We start from the raw sequence: 22,592 nt of genomic DNA on the forward strand, positions 1-22,592 counted from the left end.
TGATTAAACAATACTGTAGGGCTCAGAGGCGCCACTCAGCTAAAAATAGATCCAAATAGACCAGTTTCTGCTCACTTGTGAGCGTGGAACATTAATTGCTTTTTCACTGAATGAAGTGGACAATCTCACAGTATCTGCCATTGATCACTGCACCCCCCCCTCCTCTCTGTGTTCAGCCTGTCTGCTCATTCCTGCACAGGCAAACCCCCTCTTTTTCTTTTATACCTTCAGTTTAACCTGGTACACTCTGCCCCTTTGTGGATGTTTGAAGGTATTGCAAGCTTACCTAAATCACATTATCATATCATTGTCATGCAGCCTATTTCTGTTTTATTAATTAAAATGAGAAAAACACATTTTAATGTGTGGCCTTTCCTACTCTTTATGCCAAAAAGCCTCTTAATAGTAGCAAATTTGGTATAAATACTTTCCTGAAATCTTTTCTCAGGTCCCCAAATTTACTTCATAACATTCTTCATGTGTGCATCATATTTCAGTATTTTTAATATTTTCCTTCACAACCATCTGGTTTCTCTTCCTGCCTTTAAAAATGTTCTAATGGGTTATTCGTGCTTTGCTCCAGAACATGTGTTACTGCACTTACAAGCTGCCAACTTGTAGAGAAGTTAGAGCAGGGCCGGAGAGGGCCACTTTATTTAGCCCAGGAGTTTTATGCCCACTTTTTTCCATGGAGGAGGAATTTGAATAAATGAAACAGCAGCTAGCTCTTACAGTGCCTTTTAATTGGGTGCAGTTGGTAAGTTAACTGCAAACTCTGTGATTGATCTGGATCTCCGAGTACTGTTTGTGGAGTTTTTTTCATCATTGTGCTGCAAAGAACATTATTTATTTATTTGCACTTAAAACCTGATTTTTTTTGTTTTCATCCGGTCGCTCAGACTCTGCTAAGGAAGACAATGAGCAGAGCCCACACGCAAGTAACATTGTTTACCTTTAACTCCTTATAGCACCACAGTCTCTTGTTCTGTGCCTCCATCTTTTGGTGACTTTGGGAATTGCACCTTCATCTCCATCACAATAATAAGAAATGATGTCCACATAATTTGTTTCTTCAATCTCAATTTGTAACCTTCTAAAAAGGGAGGCAATGAACCACATGTCATCACAACACTCACTGAAATGAGGTAAACACAGGGAGTGAAATATTTATCACTGCATCAAGTGAAAGGTTTTTGCAGCACCAGCAGCCAGGTGGTCTAAAGCGCAGCAGCAGCAAAACACCCCAAACTGACTAGTCAGATCAGAAACTGTTGCATGTTATTTTCAGTCTGACTCCAGTATAGAAAGTCCCAGAGCGCATCCATTTTATCCCCCCCCTCCCTCTCTCTCTCCTGCAGAGGCTCAGCCGGCTGTGCGGTCCGCCCTCCTCCCTGCTGCCATGGCCGCGGAGGCTGCCGGTCAGAATGATGCGACGACCGGACCTGCTGCAGACTGCACCGAGATGGAGGAGCGGGTAAGATGCCTGTTCATATTTTAGGACGCTATATGTGCAGAAAACGTCCTGGATTTAGGCGGAGGCTTGACAGCATTCATTGACACCCCGCTGCATGCAACGGTAAACAGAGGAAGTCTGCAGGATGCACGCTGTGACCACTGTCGGCTTTAGATGTGCTTTGTGACGCACTAGAGGACAGAGATAGATGTTTAGAGTTTTGAGGGCAGGGATGCGCGTTATCATGGCGCACTGCCGCGTGACGCGCTGATGTGAAACAGAGAAGTGAAAGTGCGGCAGCTGAGCGCTTAGACCGACACTGGTCCTTCCCTAACATTGTGAGGTTGGGGGGAATGCAGCTCCGCAGAGCTCCAGGTGCGCCTGTCAAGCCTGGTTTTTCTTTCACTTAGCCGTGACGCAAGTTGGCACCAACTTGGCAGGCAAGGTAGGAATTCTTGGTGATTAAGGGCAGAGTATGAATGACTGGAGATGAGGCTTTTTCGAGCTGATTGAGGTCATTGATTATCAGAGAAATGTGTTGGGCACAGTGTGTTTGGTATTCTCTGAAAATATAGGCCTTTCGATCTGGATAACAGAGTGGAACTATAGAGTAAATAAATATATGTTTGGATATAATTTAGCATTTTAAAAGATTTCAAGCAGACTTTGCTAGAGCCCCAGGTGAGCCTTCAGATGGGTTAATTACACTGCAGTGAGCGTGGTGACCTGTTACATACACACAATACTCCAATACTGTTGTGTTTGTGTGAGAGGCTGGTATTCTGAGGAAAGCATGCCTCCTCCACCTGCCGGCTTGTGAGCTCAACCTGTTCTTCCACTTTGCATTGAGATGTTTGTGTCAGCTGATGTTTGCAGCCTCTTTACTTGTTGTCCTCAGTCTGTGAACTCACTCATCAGGTGCTCTTCATCCATTCTGCATCTTCTCTCTGGGTAAGTGTAAAAGCTGCTTTATCCTTCCATCGCTGTGAGTCTTATCAGTGTGTTATCTTTGCTTTTTGTGAGCGTTATCTCACATGTTACTGATAGACATTAGGTGGGTTTATTGTCTGAAACGATCATACAGAGTTAAGGGTGAGATATCTGCAGATGTAGGCTATAGTGCTAAAGGTGAGGCCAGTCGATTATGCAATGCAATCTCTCTAATCTCTCCTCTGGAAAATGAGAGATTCTGGATTAAAGGAGGGAGTTAGCTGGAAACCAGTGAAAGAAGGCTCTTATTGGAGATTACTAGGCTCCAGATTGTTTTACGGCTCACATAATTTGTCTGCTGAAGCCTGGCAATGATGCAGAGACATGATGTAGAATATCAGTGTATACAACTGAGTAGTGAGTGTGCTATTTTTACAGAGGTGCGATCTCTCTCAGGCTTTTGGGCTTAAAGAGCAAACTAGTTCCTCTCTTTGCTTGCATTTTTCAAATAAAAGAAGTGGTGCAGTGACTGGCTCAAGAAGAAGAATGGTTTGCGTTCAGCTCACGGCTGTCAAATGTCCTCCTCACTGGATGTGGAGTGTTGAATCCACTGTCACATTATATGATTTCTGTTAAACATCCAACATGTTGCACATTGAAAGTGCTTTCAGGAAGTAGACTTTGACACTTGTATCTCCTGTATGGCACTGTAACTGTACAGAAGTACAAGAGAGAGCTTTCTTTATAAATGTGTCTTCTAATGAAAGTAAGAAAGCAGAACTCAAAACAAGAGGAAGTCACAAATACATCACATATTTGTGGATCTGGTGTCACTGTTATACAAAACATCCCCTTTAGAGGAGTGTTTCATCAAATACAATATTTTATGTTTATAAACCAACTGTTCTCAAGACAGTCAATCAGTTCATGTCCACCTACAGCAGAGTCCCACAGTAAAGAAAAGAAACACCATTTATAGAGATGGAGTGTGGAGCTCTGTGCAGATGTGGTGACACATTTATGTGGACTGCAGTAAGTAATGGAGGATGAACTGTCTTCTCTCTCTCTTCCAGCTGAAGGACAGAAACATGAAGGCTGACTTGGAGGTCTCTCTGCCTGCTGGACAGGAGGATTGTGCCATTCAGTGTCGAGACGTCTGCCGGTCGTACGGCAAACTGAAGGTCCTCACCAACCTGAACCTGACTGTACCACAGGGGCACATGTGAGTGATTGACTGGTTCAAGTGTGGCTTATGTTCCTGACCAGTATGCAAATGATGCTGGCTTCCTTGTAGGCAGTGTCAGCAGTCTGTTCCCAAAATGTCCCTTTCCTGCAAGACATTCAAGTTTCTTCACATCTCTCGTGTTTCACCCCACTGTCTGTCATTTGTCATTTCACTGCATAATCACAGCTGATTTACAGTAGTCCTCTGTGTCGCTTTTCTCACATTCTAGACTCAGATGAACGTGACCATGCTGTCAAAGTCTACAGGCTTTCTCACTCTTCATGCAGGATGTGAATGTGTGAAGCCAGCGTAGTGTTACACCAGGAATGTACACAGACAAAATGACAGTGTTACTAAGAAGCAGCCTGCGTGTGATTTGACACAACTGGAGTGGACAACACGACTGGTTACCGTCCTCCTACAGATTAAGCTGTTTGTGTGAAGTTAATTTAGAGAGCTTCAGAGATTACAAAGCAAATATCTGTCTTGTTGTTATGCCACTAAGATGGAGACAAACAATCACAGATGGTTGCACATCACGCCAGCCTATTGTCAGCATACTTTATAATTACGCAATAAAACCTGAAGACTCACTTTCATTGTTGGCTTTATGTGCTATCGTAGATTCCTGATGAAGAAATGCCTCTGAGCTTTCATCTCTAACACGGTTGATCAGTTTCCTTTGATGTAGCTTTCCTTAATGACTGGACTGAAGTTTATATATCCTTCAATCATCCTTTGAAAATGAGACCTGGTGTATAAATATAAAATAAACTATTCAAACATGTTTTGTGTTTTGTAGATATGGCCTTTTGGGGCCTAGTGGATGTGGGAAGACCACACTCCTGAAATGCATTGTCGGGACCTTGAAAATCTCACGGGGACACGTCACTGTTTTGGGAAAGCCACCTGCGTTTCCTGGTCACGATGTCCCAGGAAAGATGGTCGGATACATGCCGCAGGTAAACAGCCTAAATTTACACCCTCATTATGTAGCTCACACAGCCTGGGAATCAACCTGTTGCTCATGTGTGAGGAACCAGTGATTAGAAAGTGCTCTTGGTATCTCACTTAAGGCTTTTCACGTGACACAAAGTCCTGTTCTTTCTGTTTTCACTGCTGAAATACATTAAAATACTTCAGAGGTTTAAGGTATTAACTTAACATACATTCCCACCCTCATTTTCATGTCAAGAAGTTGCTCTTTAAGCACCTTGCCCTGCGGCTTCTGTAATTTAGCCTTTGCTGCAGTGAGCGACCTGTACCTGAGCAGGGATCATTACTGTCACACTGGATACCTGATGAGACCGATAACACACACTGCCTGTGTCTTCCTGTGTGTCTATCCCGAGCGTCACGTTCAGAGAAGGAGAAGGAGGAATGTGACACCTCAAGTGTGTCCTGATGCTGCAGTGCAGCAAAACCCAAACAAAGTGGCTAGCAATGGTAGTTATGTCATATAGATTTGTTGCTACAGATGTGTAGCAACAAATTAATCCTTCAAGAGATATTTGATGGATTATTTATTGACCCTCTTATCCTGTGTCTGATTATTTCACTTGATGTAGAAGATCTTTCTGTAGAAAAAGTTGGAGTAAATGATCAAATTTGAATGTCTTACCTCTTCTCTGACATATCTCCGTGTTGTACAGGAACTAGCGCTCTACAATGAGTTCACCATCAGTGACACCCTGAGTTTCTTTGGCCGGATCCACGGCCTGACGTCTAAGGAAACCCAGGCGCGTATGAACTTCCTCGTCGACTTCCTGGATCTACCTCAGAAGCACAGCCTGGTCCGAAATCTCAGGTAAAAGCATGTACAGTGGAGAACTGAACAGATCTGAATGTCCCCAGAACGCACGGTTACAACTTCAAGCTGTTAAGTTATTGCTATCTGTGAAATACAGATGGCAACTGTTATGGCCATGGCTCAGGGGGTAGCAACATGACACAAAAGCAAGTGAAATTAGCATTTATTTACAAATGAATTTACAACAGAACTAAGGGATTAAAGAATGCGGTGTGGCTCTGCTCCTGCTGGCTGAGTGAGAGTGAACAGTGGAGGAAGGGCATCCTTGCAGCTGATCAGGAGAAGGTGCCTGTGGGTTGGGTATCAGAGTGTAGTGAGCTGAACCTAAAGACAGACAGCTTATAAAGTGAGGTTAATGTTTTCACAGCTGTGAATCGTGGACTTTGAAACCTGAATTATGTGATATGATGTACACACAGATAGACATTATCTCTGTCAGCATCCCAGACATCCATAAAAAATATGACTTTGTCTGATAAGCTCACAGACAAATGTCAGATAAAGGTACATTTACTGTATGATTAGCTGAGCTTCAAACCCTTTAATAATCCCACACACAAAACTCACATTTTATGTGTGCAAAATACCTCTTTAATTCAGTGCACTGAAACCTACATTGATAATCCCATCTTGGTGCAAAGTGGTGCATGATGATAGCAGTCTGCTGCTAGCTCGTTAGCAGTCTAACTTAAGTGTACAAGTAAGCTGACCTAACAGTCTTACAAATGATACTTTTTGATGTAAAAGTGTGTCACTCTGGCAGTATATATTGTATATTGTAGGCTGTAAATACGACTATCTTTGCTCTGTAGGTGCTTTATCTTTATGCTCACACGACATGTATAACTAAGTAGATCATGTATGTAAGTATGGCAGCAAGAATTTCTCCTTCATCACTCTCCATTGAGCCTCACCTCTGCTTGCAACATCCTCCCAGACTAAAAGAACGTTGTTTTTTTGTCCCATTTTTCCATCGATTCCCAGTTTCCACAGAATTAGATGGGAGCAGTCAGCCTTATTCTCAGGCCATAAAAGGAAGCAAACATGCTTAAGCTAAAAAAAGACAGATCTGGCTTGTCACTAAACATTTCTACAGGACCTGCTCACCCATTAGTTATTTTTTTATAAAATGGCACATTACACTTGATGTGAATTGTTAGATAAAGATCAGTAAAATTGGCAGATTGCTTTATGTCTCTCATAATGTTATCGGAGGAAGAGTGTTCATCTCTTATTGCAGCTTTGGGTTCACATCTTTCAGTCTTTAACAATGAGTCCTCTGTTCTCTGAGAGGCCCCTCATACCGACCCTCGTTAGCAGTTCCTGTAATGTTTATGCTGTTGTTGGTGTCACAGGCTGTCATGTTAATGAGCTGAAACTTCAAATAAAGCTCTGGTCTTCTTATTTAACAGTCTATGATATGTGCTGTGAGCCTGCAGTGGGTCCTTGTTCTTCAGCAGTACAGTACATAATGTGAAAGACATGTCTGCTATGAAGACAGGTGACAAATCATGATCCACTTCATATTGCTAACCCAAAGCTCCACGGTGTTTTTTGCTTTTATTTTAATGTAAATAAAGTGAAGTCAGTGTGTTGACATGCTTTCCTCCCACCCTGTCTTATGTATTGTTGTTCTTTACCTTCATGTCGTCCGGCAGGTTTTGTCTCCTAGTCTAGACTAAGTGTTACGCACAGAGCCAAGGGGGATTACAAACCAGTTCTCTTACTGTTGTCCCATTGGTTTGTGTGTGTGTGTTACAGCGGTGGTCAGCGACGCAGGGTGTCTCTCGGAGCGGCTCTGCTGCAGAATCCAGAGCTGCTCATCCTGGACGAGCCCACGGTCGGTGTGGACCCTGTGCTCCGGGCAAAGTATGTAACACACACACACACACTCATATTCACACAACTGTGTTCCTGGTTGTCACCTCACACATCCCATTTGTTCTAGAAAAGCAAACTTTTTCTAAAAGCAGTGTGTTGCTCCAACATAGTATTGTGTAATCACAAAGCCTCATCAGATCAGACGTTTGGCAGGGGAACAGCTTGAGATTTTAGAAAAAAAAATCCCATCAGTGAGTGGGTCCAGTGTTATGTAATTTGTTTGGTTTCTTTCTAGGATCTGGCAGCATCTGGTGGAGATTGTAAGGACGGGAAAAGTCTCTGTCATCATCACCACACACTATATTGAGGAAGCCCGGCAGGCCAACGTGGTGAGATACCCCCCCACACCACCACCACCCACACACACACACAGAGAACAGAATCCTCATGCATGTGCATAAACATGTACACACAGAACAAAGCACCATATTCACACCATCTTCTCCCTCCTCGTAGAAAAACAAAGAGCCCATTGATGTTGAGTCTGATGTCTGATGAACTTTCTTCTTTATGAGCTTTGACAGGACGGACAAAAGCTTGAATTTGTATAGAAGCTCTGTGGGTCTTTAATTACAGTGCAGGGCAGCCATGTTTCTGCTGTCATAAATGTCTATTGATGACACTGAATATATACCATTTTACACTAATTTCATAGACCCAGTGCTGATAAATGATTGTTTGCAGTAAAAAATGCTCAGCAAATCTGAGCCCAACCTGCCAGCATACATCAGATCACTGGTTTCAGTCAAAACACAGCTTACAACTATTACAGACTCACATGCTGCAAAATGTATGCCATTTCCCCTGCCTGTCAAACCTGGCTAAGCATAAATCCCCTCAGTTCATTCATTGTTTCATTAATCTTCTTTGTAAATAAAGCTGAATATTTTACAGTCAAAAGTTTGTGCTGTAGATCACCAGACTACCAGAAGCTAAATAAATGAATGGGCATTCACTGAGAGCTAGATGAGAGGATTGAGGCCACACTTGTTGTTAATTTAGCATGAAGCTGCAAGTAGCCTCATCCTGCGTTTGTGTCAAATTGGCTTAACCACTGCCACCCAGGAAAATGTTATGTGTCCACTCTGCTGTAAAATAATGCAAAAGTATTTTTATTTTACTCATTTATATATATATATCTTTTGCCTGAAGCCCCATTGTTTCAAAAATAATTTAAAAATCATAATGATTTGATAGAATTTACCTGCTTCTGGGTTTTAGTGGAGAATTTTTCATCACATGGTGCTTTAGTCTAGTCTAAGGAGCTTTATTTCAAAAAGAAATCCCCAGTATCAACAAGTCACATTTAATCAGTTAGTGTAAGAATTTGTGTGCGTGTGTGCTGTCATGCTCAAGCTGAAACTTCACCCTTTAAAACTACATAACTCATGCTTCTTGTCAAGCTGCACACCACAATATCCCTGGTCACTTTGGCCTATTACTAAAACAGCTGCAAGCAATTCTCGAGGCCAGAAAGTCAAAACCAGTCAGACCACTCGGTGCGATGTCGACCGTGCAGAGCTGAGTCTCACAGGCTGAGGGAGAGAGGCCCATTTGCTGATTCACTTGTGTCTTTGTGTCTGTTTCACCTTGACAGAAGTATGTCAGGTGAAAGAATACACAGTGCAACAATGCATCACTCCACCGCTAAGGAATGAGCCGTGCTGGGCCGTGTCAACATGTTGTAGTTTCAGTCCTTCTAGTACAATAGGTAGACTTTGATCACAAAACAACTGCAGCTTTTGTTTATGATGTGTTTGACCCAGCGAGGAGTAGGTTTGTTGTTTGGTCGCTGACAATTAACTTTCACTTGTTAAGGAGAAATAATCATAATAGATGATAAAAGCAGAGGTCCAAAATTTTTTTAATAAAAAACTAAATGACACTTAGTCAAGCAAATCAAGCAAAGATAGTGATTTTAATAAGGCAAGAACATCTCTTTTGACATTGTTTCCATTGGTGACAGCTCTTTTTAGTCATAACAGTGATACATACCACTGAAATCTAATATGAATGCTTTATGTGATCTGAATACTTTTATGTTGTTTGATGTTAAGTTGAAACTTCCTTAACTTCAAGAAAAATTAAACTGTTTAATGTACAGTTTAGAGAACATGCTCTGACTTCCTCTGAACTCAGATGTCCAACATGGTCTATGTAGGTTGGTGGACTCACACCTTGCATTGGTTTATAGATCTAGCAGTATAGCACTTAGGGCCAAATTACCTTCTTGGTAGCAGTTTGAAAACTTTTAGCCAGCTAGCTAAATCAACAGACTTGTTTTTTCTCCTCTCTGTAGGTCGGTCTCATGCGGAACGGCCGCTTGCTGGCTGAAGGTCCTCCAGACGCAGTCATGAAGCAGCACAGCGCAACGGTGAGTACAGTTCAAACCCACAGAGCACTCTGCAGGCACCCACGGGTTGCTTGTAGTTAGGACAGGGAGTCTGTTCAGCCAAACAGACTGACTGCATCATAGAGCTGCTTATTTATTTTTTTTAGTCTTGATGTCAATGAGATGTGTAATTAGAAATAAAAACAAGAAGAAGCTGTAAAATATTATATTGCTATATAACTGGATTTTCAACACACGTTGTCTCCTGCTGCAGACTCTAGAGCATGCCTTCCTGCAGCTGTGTGAGATGTCGGACCAGACCAGCTCCAAACTGGGGTCCAGTCCACAGAGCGGGCCGCTAGAGAAAAGCCAATCATTTGAGAGCGGGCGGGACGAGAGTCAGCCTATTCTTGCAGTTGGATCACCTGCTGCAGAAGAACTTTCCAAATGTTCAGGTAGAGACATGTAGTATGTGTTTGTCTAATTTGGTATACAATAAGTCCTGAGCAGAGGGAAGCAGGCGATAAGTCATCCCAAGTGAAAACATTTCGTTTGGAGCATCACCTTTTTCAATGAGCTTCCACTTTGTGTTCAGCGGACTGGAAGGTTCGAGCCAGACACATGCTGCCAAAGTGGAGAAACATCGCTGCCCTGATGATCAAAACAATGGTGCGGATGAAGAGGATGCCGGGGTATGTTGACAGTATTATACCTAACATTATGCCTGGTTGTTTGTGATTGTCTTACTGTATCCTCTGTGTTTGCAGCTCATTGTGTTTCCAGTTTCTGCTGCCTGTCATCCAGATCTCTCTGATCTGTTTGTGCGTTGGAGGAGACCCAAAGGGGATCCAGGTTGCTGTGGTGAACAATGAGACCAGCCCCTCCTCTTTCAGCCAATCACTGCTTTCCTTCCTTGACAACTCCAGTGTAAACCAGGTATTAATTTAGTGCTGACATCAGTTGTGAGCAGTCTTTATTGCACAGGAGTGTTTATGCTGAGTGTTTTCACATTGCTTAGTGTTAAATGGTTCAGTCGAGGCAGAAGGTCAAAACCTTTCTCAGTTTGAGTTTCACTTCTCTTCACAGTGAACACTTCCTATTTCATAAATAACATCACAAATACTGCATGATGTAGACGTTTCTGGGTTTCACACCAACTGTTGCTGGCCTTATTGTATATCATAACTCTGATTAGACTTTTATTGACATGCTGCTGAGTGGATAAGAATGATGTTTTGTGAAGTTGTGTTATCCAAGCTGGCCTGAGCACCCTGTCTTTCTGTATCCATAGGTGCCCTTGTCCCACAAGGATGCTTTCGATGGGATCTATAATGGAGAGTACTGGGGCATCATCGAATTCGGAAAGAACTTCACCAGCTACCTGACTAAACGGTGAGAAACACAGCATCATAAATAAGGGAAGCATGTGTGTGTCTGTTCAGTTAAAATCAACAGTCCTGGTTGTGGTTATGTTTAGTTTATTTAGTTAATGTCAGGGGAGGAAGTAAGTAGATCTGTTCTGTAAACACAAGACACACTGCACATGTATGTCAAACACTCAGATCATGATGTGCATAAAAAGATTGTGCACGCATGTCAGAAAATAAACAGCGGTCACACATAAAAGTAAATACTGTCAAAGTCTGGATGCATGATGTGTTTGTGTGTCAGCATGTCTCAACTTGTCAGGACATGATTTGACCTTCATCATGTGCTGAATTACCTTCCCCTGCTTCGTTTTCTGTCCTCATTTTGTCTCTTTGCCTTAAACCCGTCAGAGCCTAAAGTGATGCTCGTGATATGCACCTGCAACACAATTCTGATTAAATAGAGCTGTGTTTGTGTGTCGCCGGAGGGACTTTTAGAAAAGGCTGACTGTCAGTGTGACGCACGGGCAGCATTCCTGCAAATTCCTGCAATGAAACCTTAACTGCACCACTCGCTGCACATACTATAACAACCGCTTTGCATGTCCTACTTATAACTGACCTAAATATAAGATGTCTCTAGAATCACCAAACAAGGATTCAGGGTCTGTCTTCTACGGAGGGAAATAATATTTTAAGTAATAATTTTTAGTGATTGTGTGATACCAGGATTCTTAATGGACCACAAATTTGTTGTTGGATCCATGCAATAACTCATCCCATAAAATCCTGTCCAAGTTGGATAGCATTATATAAATTATTTATTAAATCTTTTATTTGTGAGTATTACGCTTATATTTCTATGTATTGCAGTCTCTGTTGTCCCTCTCACACCACACTGACACACACACACAACTCCGAGCTGCCATCATGTGAGCATGAGTCAGTCCTGAAAGGTAAAGGCCACGTGCTCGTTGTGTTAGGTGTGAATCGCAGTGTGTGAGTAGACAGTCTGGTCCTTCCTGTCCCTAACACACCTGGGCAGGTCAGGTCTTAGCAGCGACCAATCAAACGCTTATTCTCAGACAATCATGTGGTGCTCATGTGATAGACTGCCTGAGAAAAACAAAAAGGTGCCTGCTGCTAGGAGAGTGAATAATCAAAGCTGTGCAATCAGTCAGGCTGTTAAAACATTAGAAACTTTTTATTTCATTTAAAGCTTCATGATGTGACTGTGTCAGTGCAAAAACTGTATTGTTTGTGTGCACCTCCTAATTAAACATACTTTGTGTAATTACATGATGTGCATGTTAAGTGGCTGTACAACCACTGTGTGCGCTGCCTGATGCTTCATGTTTTGATTAGTGGTACACGTACATCACACACTCATAAAATAATTTACATATGCAGAGTTAGGGTTTTTATTACATTTGAAAGATTGTGCTAATGTTATGAAGGGGTGCATAATGTAATGGATACATCCATCCATCTTCAAACCGCTTATCTGGGGCCGGGTTGTGGGGGCAGCAGTCTAAGACACCCAGACTTCCCTCTCACCAGACACTTTTTCCAGCTCTTCCGAGGTAATCCCAAGGCATTCCCAGGCCAGCCGAGAGACATAGTCTCCGGCATCCTGGGTCTCCCCCGGGGTCTCCTCCCGGTGGGACATACCAACACTACCACCCTGTAAAAGTGCCAGTACAGTGAAAAGACCATGTGACACAGACACTCAGTGCGCCATCTTCAGGTTTTCAGATCATGACTGTGTCGCTGCTTTTGCAGGATGTTGCAGCGGCAGGTGTCCAGAGAGGTGGTCGATGGAGGATCGGTGCATGTCTGGTTGGACCTGACGAGTGAGATCCATGTTCTCCTTTATTTTTGTTGCTTTTGCTCTTTATTGTTTTAATTTCTCTTACATTACACGGCACTCATCTATATCAGAAATATAGTCAGCTTTTCTGTTTTCCCTTTTCAGACCGACAAATTGCCTTAATGCTGCAGAAGAAACTACACAAGGCCTTTGAGGTATGAACAAGTGATAGTAATGTTGGTTCACAGCACTGTAGTAGCATCATGTTTCTGATATTCGACCTATTACACAAGACGGAACTCTTAAAATCCTAAATACATGAGATGTGTCCTCCCCTCTCTCCTGCAGGCTTTTGTTGACAATAAGTTGGGTAGCATGTCGTACACAGTTGCCCTGCCAATAAAGGTAATTTTTTTTATTATTTTGATTTAAGAAATACTGTATGTGCAGCTCTATTATAAGTAGTTATAAGTAAAAAATATAATTCTCCTGCTAGTTTGAGGAGCCGATCTATGGCAGCCAAAACACAGACTTCACTACATTTGTGACACCTGGTGCCGTGCTCAGGTCAGTGCTGCCGTTGACTATCTGCACCTGTCTTCATTCACATGCTGTTGGTTTTTAAGTGATAACCATTTTCACTTCCTCTTTTCTGTTTTATTTTTCTCTGGTTTGCAGTATCACCTTCTACCTTGCTGTGGGTCTGACAGCGCTTTCCTTTGTCCTGGAGAGGAAGGAGGGGCTTTTGGACCGCTGCTGGGTCGCAGGTGCGGGGTCAAAGTTCACATTACTTACACAAACACAAAAGCTGTACATATTAGATGATTTTTATTATTATTTCTGCAGTTTGTCTTTATAAACCCATAATGGATGATTTAAGTGTAATTTTAGAAGTGACCAGTAGAGGGAGCAATGTGCTCACAGCAGAATGTAAAGGTTACTAACAAGCAGTCCCACTCTTTATATGAGTAGTACAGTGTTTTTGCGGTTTTAACTTAATAAGTAATTAATAACTTAAAATATTTGTTATTATTATTTTTTCCTACTGGCAAAAATCTATCATATATTTAAAAATTTGCTCAGCAGCTTTTAAGAATATTATCTTTCCATAAGCTATTTAATGCATTCAGTAATCGCTGCAGCTGCAGTCTTTGCTGTTAATTAATAAATGTATAAACAATTAATATTTGTGTGTCTGTGTCTCTGCCAGGTGTGAGCTCTCTGGAGACGATGCTGGCCCACCTCTTCTCTCAGCTGTTTGTCATCAGCGTTCAGATCATCCTGCTGCTCCTCTTCATACTGCTCGTCTTCAAGGTTGATGCAAGACACACACTGACAAACACAGACTTCAGATAAGACCAAAGATCTTTATTGATTCGACAAACAAACAAGGGTAACACAAATAAGATCCAAGGATAGGGAATATAGGCTAAGTGATAGAAAACATACAAATTCCTAATGACACTTACGTCACCGTTTGCTTCTCTGATTGATTTCATTGTAATGCCAATACCTGTTTGGAAAACCAGACCACAGAGTCAATACTGTTTAACCTGCACTGAGACCACATGACTTCATGTTCAAGCCTTACATACGTGGGCTTCCTAAACAGGACAGGAACTATCCTGTCCTGTTTAGGAAGCCCACTCTGAAGGTTAATGTTTTGCCCTTTTTCATTACATCATCATAAATCTGTTCTTTTCCTGACATACATTAAAGCTATAATTATGTTAATAACAATTCACTGTACCCGCCGCACAGCCTGTATAAACCTTTATTTTCCATGATCAGCGTTTCATTTATACTCCATAAAAATAACATGCAGCTCACTGCAGGAAGAAATATGTTGTAAATCTTCTCATGTGACTCTGAAGGTCAATGGGGTCATGTTCTGAGAACAACACACCGGTGGGAACATGAGGATTCTGCTCACTATTGATTATCAGTGGACAAATGTATGGGCTCAATAACAGGAAGAGAGCCTGCAGACGTGAGCTTGTATGTGTGTGAGAGAGAGAGAGAGAGAGAGACTGTGTTTGCGTGTTAATTAAGGTGCTGAAGTCCAAAGAGCCCACCACTCCATAAATCACATCCCGCGTTGGCCGTATCCAGGGATCACTGTGGGATCGCTACGACAACAGCCCTTGATTGCTGTGGCAACCGAGTGGTCATGTGGCCTTTTGGTGCAGGTCTATTTTTGCACGTTGTCAGGGGAGACGGATAGTGTCTTAACACACCAAGGAGTGCACCGACACTGACACACACACACAGTGAAGTTATCAGCTGGAATTGTCAGACCTGAGACTTTTGTAGACTTGATTTTGAAAAGTTTCATGTCTCACCTCTGCTCAGTCTATGCTCCACTGTGTCTGCATTATTTACAACCAGGCTTAATCAGCAGTGACATTTCTTTCCATTTCATGTGGTATTTTTGGCTGAAGAACAGTGCAGAATGTCAGAGCATGTTTTTTAGCCTGTATCTCTCTCTCTGTTGCTCGATCTCATCTCATTATCTGTTCTCAGGTTCCATGAAAGTATTCTGCACTGATGTATCTGTCAGACAATATCCTTTTATTGATAAGGCCATACTCAGGCTCGCTGTCTGTTTTCTCTCTCTCTCTTTGCAGATACCTAATGAAGGCTCCTTGGTGCTGGTTATAATCCTGATCGTGCTGCAGGGCGTCACAGGCATCTCGTTCGGCCTTGTAATCTCGGCCGCCATCGATGATGAGCAGAGCGCCAACCAGGCTGCACTGGGCATCTTCTATCCTAACCTCATCATGAGCGGTAAGCAAAGCTTTTTAAACAGCCTCAGAACGGTGCATGCTGCTGGGTCTAATTCAATTTTTATTTGGTTAATCAACATCACACAATCAGACAATCAAGCTCCAAAACCAAACTCCCATGATCTGAGAGGTAAATATGACTTATTTTGTCAGTGGAGTCTGGTGGCCTTGAAGAGAGCATAGATCAATAAAACAGCTTTAGGTCCATGTCAGAAAAAACTGACTGTCCACAAGATGAAGTGGGTTCATTTTTAGAACATAAAACACACTCTGTATCTTAACAGACATGACATGTGACCTGTCCTGTTATGCAGGTATCATCTGGCCCGTGGAGTGTATCCCGTATCCTCTGCGCTACCTTAGCCTGGTGCTTCCTCAGACCTACGCCTCAGAAGCCCTTCGCTGTATCATGTACAGAGGTAATGAACACACGCATGTTGCACAACAGCAGTTTCATAATGTCACAGGCCGCTGCAGCCCATCCCTGACGTGCAGGTAGCATGTGTGTGTGAAGCTCAGATGTTTATACACACAACAGAGCCAGTGGTCTAAATCATTAATCAGCTTTGGATCCTGTGTAACTCATCTTCCTGGAATGTAAGCTGTAGTCGCTTCGCTCCATCTCCCTTTTCTCCTTCTCTTGACCTCATCGCCACCGAAGAATAAGACCTGACGACAGCCTGAGCTCTCCTCCGTGTTACGTGATACACAGGAAGTCAGAGGAGCCATTTCCTGTTTGAGAACCTTATCTTAGAGGGGTGGCGGAAGAGGAGACACACGAAGAAGCGACAGCATCAGAATTCAATTTGGGGGATTAACTGAAACTTTGTTTTTCTGGCAACTGCAGCCTCATCCTGCCACTTCCTCTGATGCAGTCAAATGCTCTGCTACATGTCTGCCAGTGGCAGGTAGCAGATGAATTTTAGTGCAAACTCTTGGACTTATTTTTTAAATGTGTAGATGTGCTGGTTGCTGGTTGTCAAGGCATCATAGTGTAGATGTTTGCACTCATTTTTGTGAATGAAAACATGGATCTAATGCTGCAAAGGTCACCTACAGTAGTAAATCTGAACCAAATCTTCCCACCAGGTTGGGATCTGTCTCGGATGATGGTGTGGCGAGGCTTCGCTGTCACACTGGGCTGGAACACATTCTTCCTCATCCTGGCGACGGTCATTTTAAAGCTGCGTACGTGACCGCCTCACCTCGGAGAACATCCTTTAGTGTGTGGGGACGGAGCCATCATGTGAAGCCCAGGAGCCGACAACTTAAATGGGCCCTCTGTCTGTGGACGGACCGGGGCATCAGAAAACTGAAGGGCATTATTGTGGTTTAAAGGACCGATTTTATGTCTCAGACACACACACACTCATGTGGCCCCCAGCCAGCTGCCTGATCCTGCTATAGTTGCTTTGGCCTGTTCAGTGTGATGTTTAAGTTGCTGCACATAGAAGTACACAGAGGCACAATATGCACATGCACAACATGTAGTGGTGAATTAGAAGGTGTAGTTTATTTCACTTCAATTTGCAGCTTCCCGAAAGTTTTCACCCTCCAGAACGGCCACATGGACCAACTCAGGGTCACTTTTTAAGACTTGCCCTTAATTGTAATAAATAGACTTTTCTGTATTAGACTTTATGTAACCACGAGTGGACATTTTTGTAAGAATCAGGATACAGGATTAGCTCTCTTACATTCACATTATAGTGTGTTCACTAAATATTAACACAAAAATGTCCACAAGAAAATGTGAGGAGAGGATTGTTGCATAATGGAGTGGGTTTTAATGTGCTCTGAAACCTCTCCCACAGCAACGCTGCTTGTTTGTGAATTCAGTTTTACTTCCTGTCTGGTTATGACAGGAAGTGTTTTATAACTTTCAGGCGTTGTGTGCAGCAAAGTCATGTAAGCATGCAGCATCCTCGTTTTCAGTTCATGTCGATTTTGTGTTTTGTGCCTGTGGGAGATGGTTGGTGATGGGGGAAGTGTTATGGTAGTACTGTATCCATATAATTTTTTTTTTATCATTACTCTGCTTTGCTGGACAGAGTGGAGGTTGTTGGACAGATTCCTTACAGATTAAGTGTGTGATATTCCTCATGCTATCTGCATCCATTCAACAATATTTTATAATATACGCTTTGTTTATGAGTCCTAGAAGAATATTGAGAAGCACACTGTACCTGCGGATAAACAAAACAAATATAGATGTGGGGGTTTTAATGGAGACAGCAACATTTTAAGGTGCTTTGACTTTTAGTTTTGGATGTTAAAGCAAAAGTAGAAAATGCATTTTACTCTATGAAATTAGCACATGTTTATGTGAACTATTGCTGTAACCACATACAGAAAACATAGATTGAATAGATGCTTTCTAAATATGACGCTTAGATCAGCATAAAGACTGGAAACAAATCCAATTATTAAATTGACATTTATTTTCATAATAAAAGTCTAAATTTTAAACTTAATTCTGAGATAAACCACCGAATTCGGCCAATTTTCCATGCTGAGTTTTCTACTTGTAAATCTTATTGATGTAGGCTAAACACCTACAATATTAATAAACAGTGCTGAAAAAGCACCAGACCAGCATCACATGTGCCAATCTGAAATTTAAAATGTTTACATTCACGCTTAATAGATCTGATTTTATACATATGTGTTCTCTCTGATGTCCATGTGTGCTGGTAATGGCAGTTATATTATTAATATGTCCAATAACTGGATAAATAATGACTATTAATGGCTGTAAATTGGTTTTTGTGATGGTCTGATGATATAGCACATTGTTGTTGTTTCCTGCACTTTAAATCTGCTCTGCTGTTCATCCATCAGTGTTCCTAAGCACACACAGTTAGAGACATTTTTGTTCTTCTTGTTTTCAAAGTCAGGGAGTGGTTATGATTCAGCTTTCTGTCATGTTCACAGGCTCCTACATGGACTGTATATTTTGCCAAACTGCAAGGATGTATACTGTTAGCTCTCTTCACATTTAAAATGAGTTCCACAGCCTGGTGGGATTACCTCTGTGTGCCTCACTCGCCTTCCATCGCATTATGATGTACCTGTTGTTTCAGCTTATGTGAAAATGTGGACAGCTCATGTTTTTTATTTCTTGGACATTTTTGCCAAAAATGCCATTGTTAAATCTGTGTATGATTCATAATGCTGTGTGTGTCCAGGAATTACCTTATGCTTTTTCTAATCTAATGCTCCATCTTGGAGCCAGAATTGGCACATATAAAATATTTTAGAAGATTAACATAAACTGTAATTACCCAGCTGAAGACACTAGATCATTATTGAATATTTGTACACCTGTATTACTCATAATGCTACAAAGTACCATGATCACCTGAAATTGCAACATACTGCCTTAAATTTGGTAGCCATGCTAGTTCTTTGTGACTGATGTAGCTATAAATGTATTGGATGTATTACAATATTCATGGTCCCTGATGCCTCAGAGCTCTCACTGACATCATATTTGGAATAACCTCTATATTTAATTCTGAATTTAATACTTATACGCGATTTTTAACATGCTAAAATGGAGACCATGCAAATCAGTGTACCGTCGTAACATAACCATGGGAGCGTTGTCATTGGTGGCACGTTTGCATGCTGACTTTAAGGTGCTAGCATGGCTGCTGAGTCTTGCTGTTGTGCTGTTACTGTGATTTAACCTTTTCTATTTGTCACACAATACCTTGACGATACCTTGAATCATTAATATTGATAAATCTGTTTTAGTCGCTGGAAATCTGTACCTCTGTGCTTCTATCTGTGCTTTTATCAGCAGAGCAGGGGGAAAAAACTACAGTCATGGTTTGTTTGCTGATGTTGCTATGGTTACCATCATTCTAAATCTGAACAAACAACATTCAAAGCGTCCTGATGAAAGAGATAAGCTGCACAAGTATTATAAATATTTCATGCTATTAGGAAATAACATGAGAAATATTTCATGGCATGGAGAAATGCTCCAAAGGGAATCCTTGTCTAAAATTCCCATCAAACCTGGCTTCTTCATACTCGATTAGAAGTGCCCAAATACTTGCACTTTTGCTCTTCTTCCTCAGAATATTGCTGTTCATGTAAACAGTGGTGAGGAAAGTTTATGCCAGGACTCTGCTCCAAGTCGACTACCTCTGCCATCTCTCCCTAAAGGGCATGTAAACTGTGTTGTGACATGTATATGCACTGTGATAGCAGACATGTTTCAATGAAGTTCTCTTCATTTACTCTCAAACAATAAACTCAGATGAAGAATCCTCCTTTTGTTTTGTTGTTCCTGAATTTCAGAGCTGTGCCAGATTCTTTTTTTTTACTTTGCAAGTACAAAAGTCCCTAGAATTCCTGTGGTTACAAAAACACCCAGAGGCAAAGGATGACGGATTTATTCAGTGACATCATGCTTGCTTGCATCACTGTGTTGTTTGTTGCTACGGTGATACCGTTGACCCCACCTCCTCCCGTAGAATGCAGAGCCTCACCTGACTGACTGCTGAACTCTGCATGTGTGTATTTAGTATGATACTCATACTATAAAACTATATAAATCTGTTTACTTTCATGAATTTAAGTGACTTTTTACAATATTACTAAATCCATATTAGACCTCGAAATATAAAGACTGGAGTGAAGGAAGCATGGCTGTGTGTACAGTGTGTGTGACAATGAACATAATAATAACAATTTAATGAGGAAGATGAGTGTCAAATAGCTACAGGTGGACAATGTAAACTTTTCATTGTTTGAACTAAAAAACAAACATTATTAAAAATTGATTAAAAATAAGAACATTGAAGCCATTAACTGAAGCAAATTTGGACATTTTCAACATAGTCATCACAACTGAGGTTGTTTCTGCTTATTTATTTATTTGTTTTATATTTTTTTTTATTGTTTTAACCCTGATTGTTTTTCTTTCTAATTTGATCAGAAACTGAAATATTGTTGGCCATGCTGTACTTTGACAGAAGCGATTTTTTTCATGTTGTTACATGTTTTGTTTTTTTAGCCAACAGATTAAAAATACCACCATCTGCATGTTTGTGGAGCAGAATAGAAACATACATGATTTTAATAAGTGCTACACCTAATATTTCTAATCATTTCATTGTGGCCCAGTGCAAAAACTTGAATCACATTTCAGACGTGGTTTTGATAGTTTTACACTATTTGTTTGTTCATCAATGACCCAATACTTCTATGTGAATCTTAGAATCTCTGTAGATGAGGTGACGTGTCATACATTGCTTGAGAGTTCTTTGTTTCAAAAGACTTCTCCAGATCACACACTGCTGCCTGCAAGGTTCCAGCAAGTTTTTATCTCCCCATCCCTCATCTCCTATCTCCCCCTTCACTGCAGCCACTATTAGCATTTCAAACAGGACAATCTCAAAATAGGACACTTTATATCAGTGGGCTGTGTGTCCTAAAGTTACCTGACCTGAAACACGTAAAAGAAACCATTGTAAGTAAAGAAATGACTCTCTGTGCTGATGGGAGCACAATTACAGTATGATCACTCAGAGTCTAATATTTCAACACATTCATACAGCTCATAATGCAACTACACAGTCCCACTGAAAGGTCGCTATTAAATTGGTCCCTCAGTTCAGTGTAGTTGTCTGTCCATGCACGGACAATTACAGTGGTTAGTGAGCTCAGTAACAACACAATACCTAATTACAGTCAATGACTGTGTAATTACATGCAGTGACACCCGAAGTCTCATCGCACCAGAGCCTCCTGTATGCTACAAAGCAACATGAAGCTCAGTCCTGATGCTGTACGATGATGCAATGTGGACAGAATGTACAAATTAAAATTGTAATGGGAGTCAAACATGGTACAGAAACACTGCTGATGAAACTGATCCAGATGTTGAAATGTTTAATTAAAGCAGAATTCTAGAGCTAAACCTAATTTACAGCTGTTAACATCTGGTTCCCATCACTGCCCATCATTAAGAAAAGTGATTATATTTACAGAATCCCTTTATTATTCTTCCTCAAATGTTGCCCCGTCTCTGCAAACAAAGAATCACGGAATGAGAAGGACCACGGTGGTGCAATAAAAGTTATGATGTATAGTTTTTGTGGTAATGATTTCATCCCCACAACTGGGACACAATCAACAAACCCCGTCCAGATGAGGTTTCACATGTATCCCTTAGGAGCTGCAGAAAATCACTTCCTGGTTTGTTGAAGGAAGTGTGTGTTTGCGAAAAAGTAGGTTTTCAAAAATGGAGTAGTCAACTGATCACATTCATTTAATATTTTTAACAAACAATGGAAAAATAGCTTTGTCTGTGTACAAAATGGCCACTAACATTCCTCTCTGTTCACACTTCCTAGTCCCTTTCATGCCATGATAATATGTCATCTTTCAGAGTTTGAATGTCTTTGGCCACTTTAATGTTCAGTTAATATGTGCCATGATGGATGCCTTGTGCTCCACAAGTGTTTATACAACCATTGGATTTTTGTATATTAGCCATTGTGTGATCTTTCCAAAGTACAGTTTAAATTACTTTTGGGTGCGCACAGTCTTCTGTTGGCAACACAGTCAGATGACAAACCAACAGCTGAGATGGAAAAAAAAACCTCATGCCAGTTGTCTGCCTCTTGACTGCTCATAATCAGCTTACAATCTGCATGCATTTAGGGTTGTAAGCTATCATTTGTGACCTGTGTCTGTGCAGTGTTATGGAGCTTACATGCAGGTATTTTGAAATCTTATCTTTGTAGTGCAGCTAAGCAACTCTGTTACCAAGGAGTTCTCTTCTGCTTAATCTACAGCAACGCAACATGTGGAGTGAATTACAGTACATGCTGCAACATATGAATTGTTGCTTTTCATATTTGGTTCAAAGCAGTGTTATTAGGCAGGGTCAGCTCCACAGATCCAGCATCACTTATTACAATAATATGAGCTTTAGTTTGTTAATCAAATATACAAACACAAAAAAACAATACTAAAGT

General features: G+C 41.3%; 1 protein-coding gene across 1 annotated transcript; it reads left to right on the top strand.

The window, feature by feature from the left end:
• Positions 1-1,787: 1,787 nt before the first annotated feature.
• abch1 (ATP-binding cassette, sub-family H, member 1) lies at positions 1,788-19,141 on the top strand. Its single transcript, XM_028423905.1, has 20 exons — positions 1,788-1,898; positions 3,457-3,605; positions 4,411-4,570; positions 5,261-5,415; positions 7,180-7,287; positions 7,535-7,628; positions 9,599-9,673; positions 9,906-10,086; positions 10,227-10,323; positions 10,399-10,567; positions 10,923-11,023; positions 12,781-12,851; positions 12,974-13,023; positions 13,157-13,213; positions 13,305-13,375; positions 13,487-13,575; positions 14,019-14,122; positions 15,436-15,595; positions 15,909-16,013; positions 16,684-19,141. Exons 2-20 carry the CDS (start codon positions 3,472-3,474, stop codon positions 16,788-16,790), a joined length of 2,088 nt encoding a protein of 695 aa, XP_028279706.1. The 5' UTR covers positions 1,788-1,898; positions 3,457-3,471; the 3' UTR covers positions 16,791-19,141.
• The last annotated feature ends 3,451 nt before the right edge of the window (positions 19,142-22,592 follow it).

The sequence above is a fragment of the Parambassis ranga genome, chromosome 15 (genome assembly GCF_900634625.1).
Source record: "Parambassis ranga chromosome 15, fParRan2.1, whole genome shotgun sequence".
Taxonomy (NCBI): Eukaryota; Metazoa; Chordata; class Actinopteri; family Ambassidae; genus Parambassis; species Parambassis ranga.

Excerpts from the sequence above, each read along its gene's own strand:
- abch1 (XM_028423905.1), top strand. The coding sequence starts at position 3,472 with ATGAAGGCTGACTTGGAGGTCTCTCTGCCTGCTGGACAGGAGGATTGT. Across the intron at positions 3,606-4,410 it reads ACTGTACCACAGGGGCACAT|ATATGGCCTTTTGGGGCCTA; the intron begins GTGAGTGATTGA and ends TGTGTTTTGTAG. Across the intron at positions 13,214-13,304 it reads CAGTTGCCCTGCCAATAAAG|TTTGAGGAGCCGATCTATGG; the intron begins GTAATTTTTTTT and ends TTCTCCTGCTAG.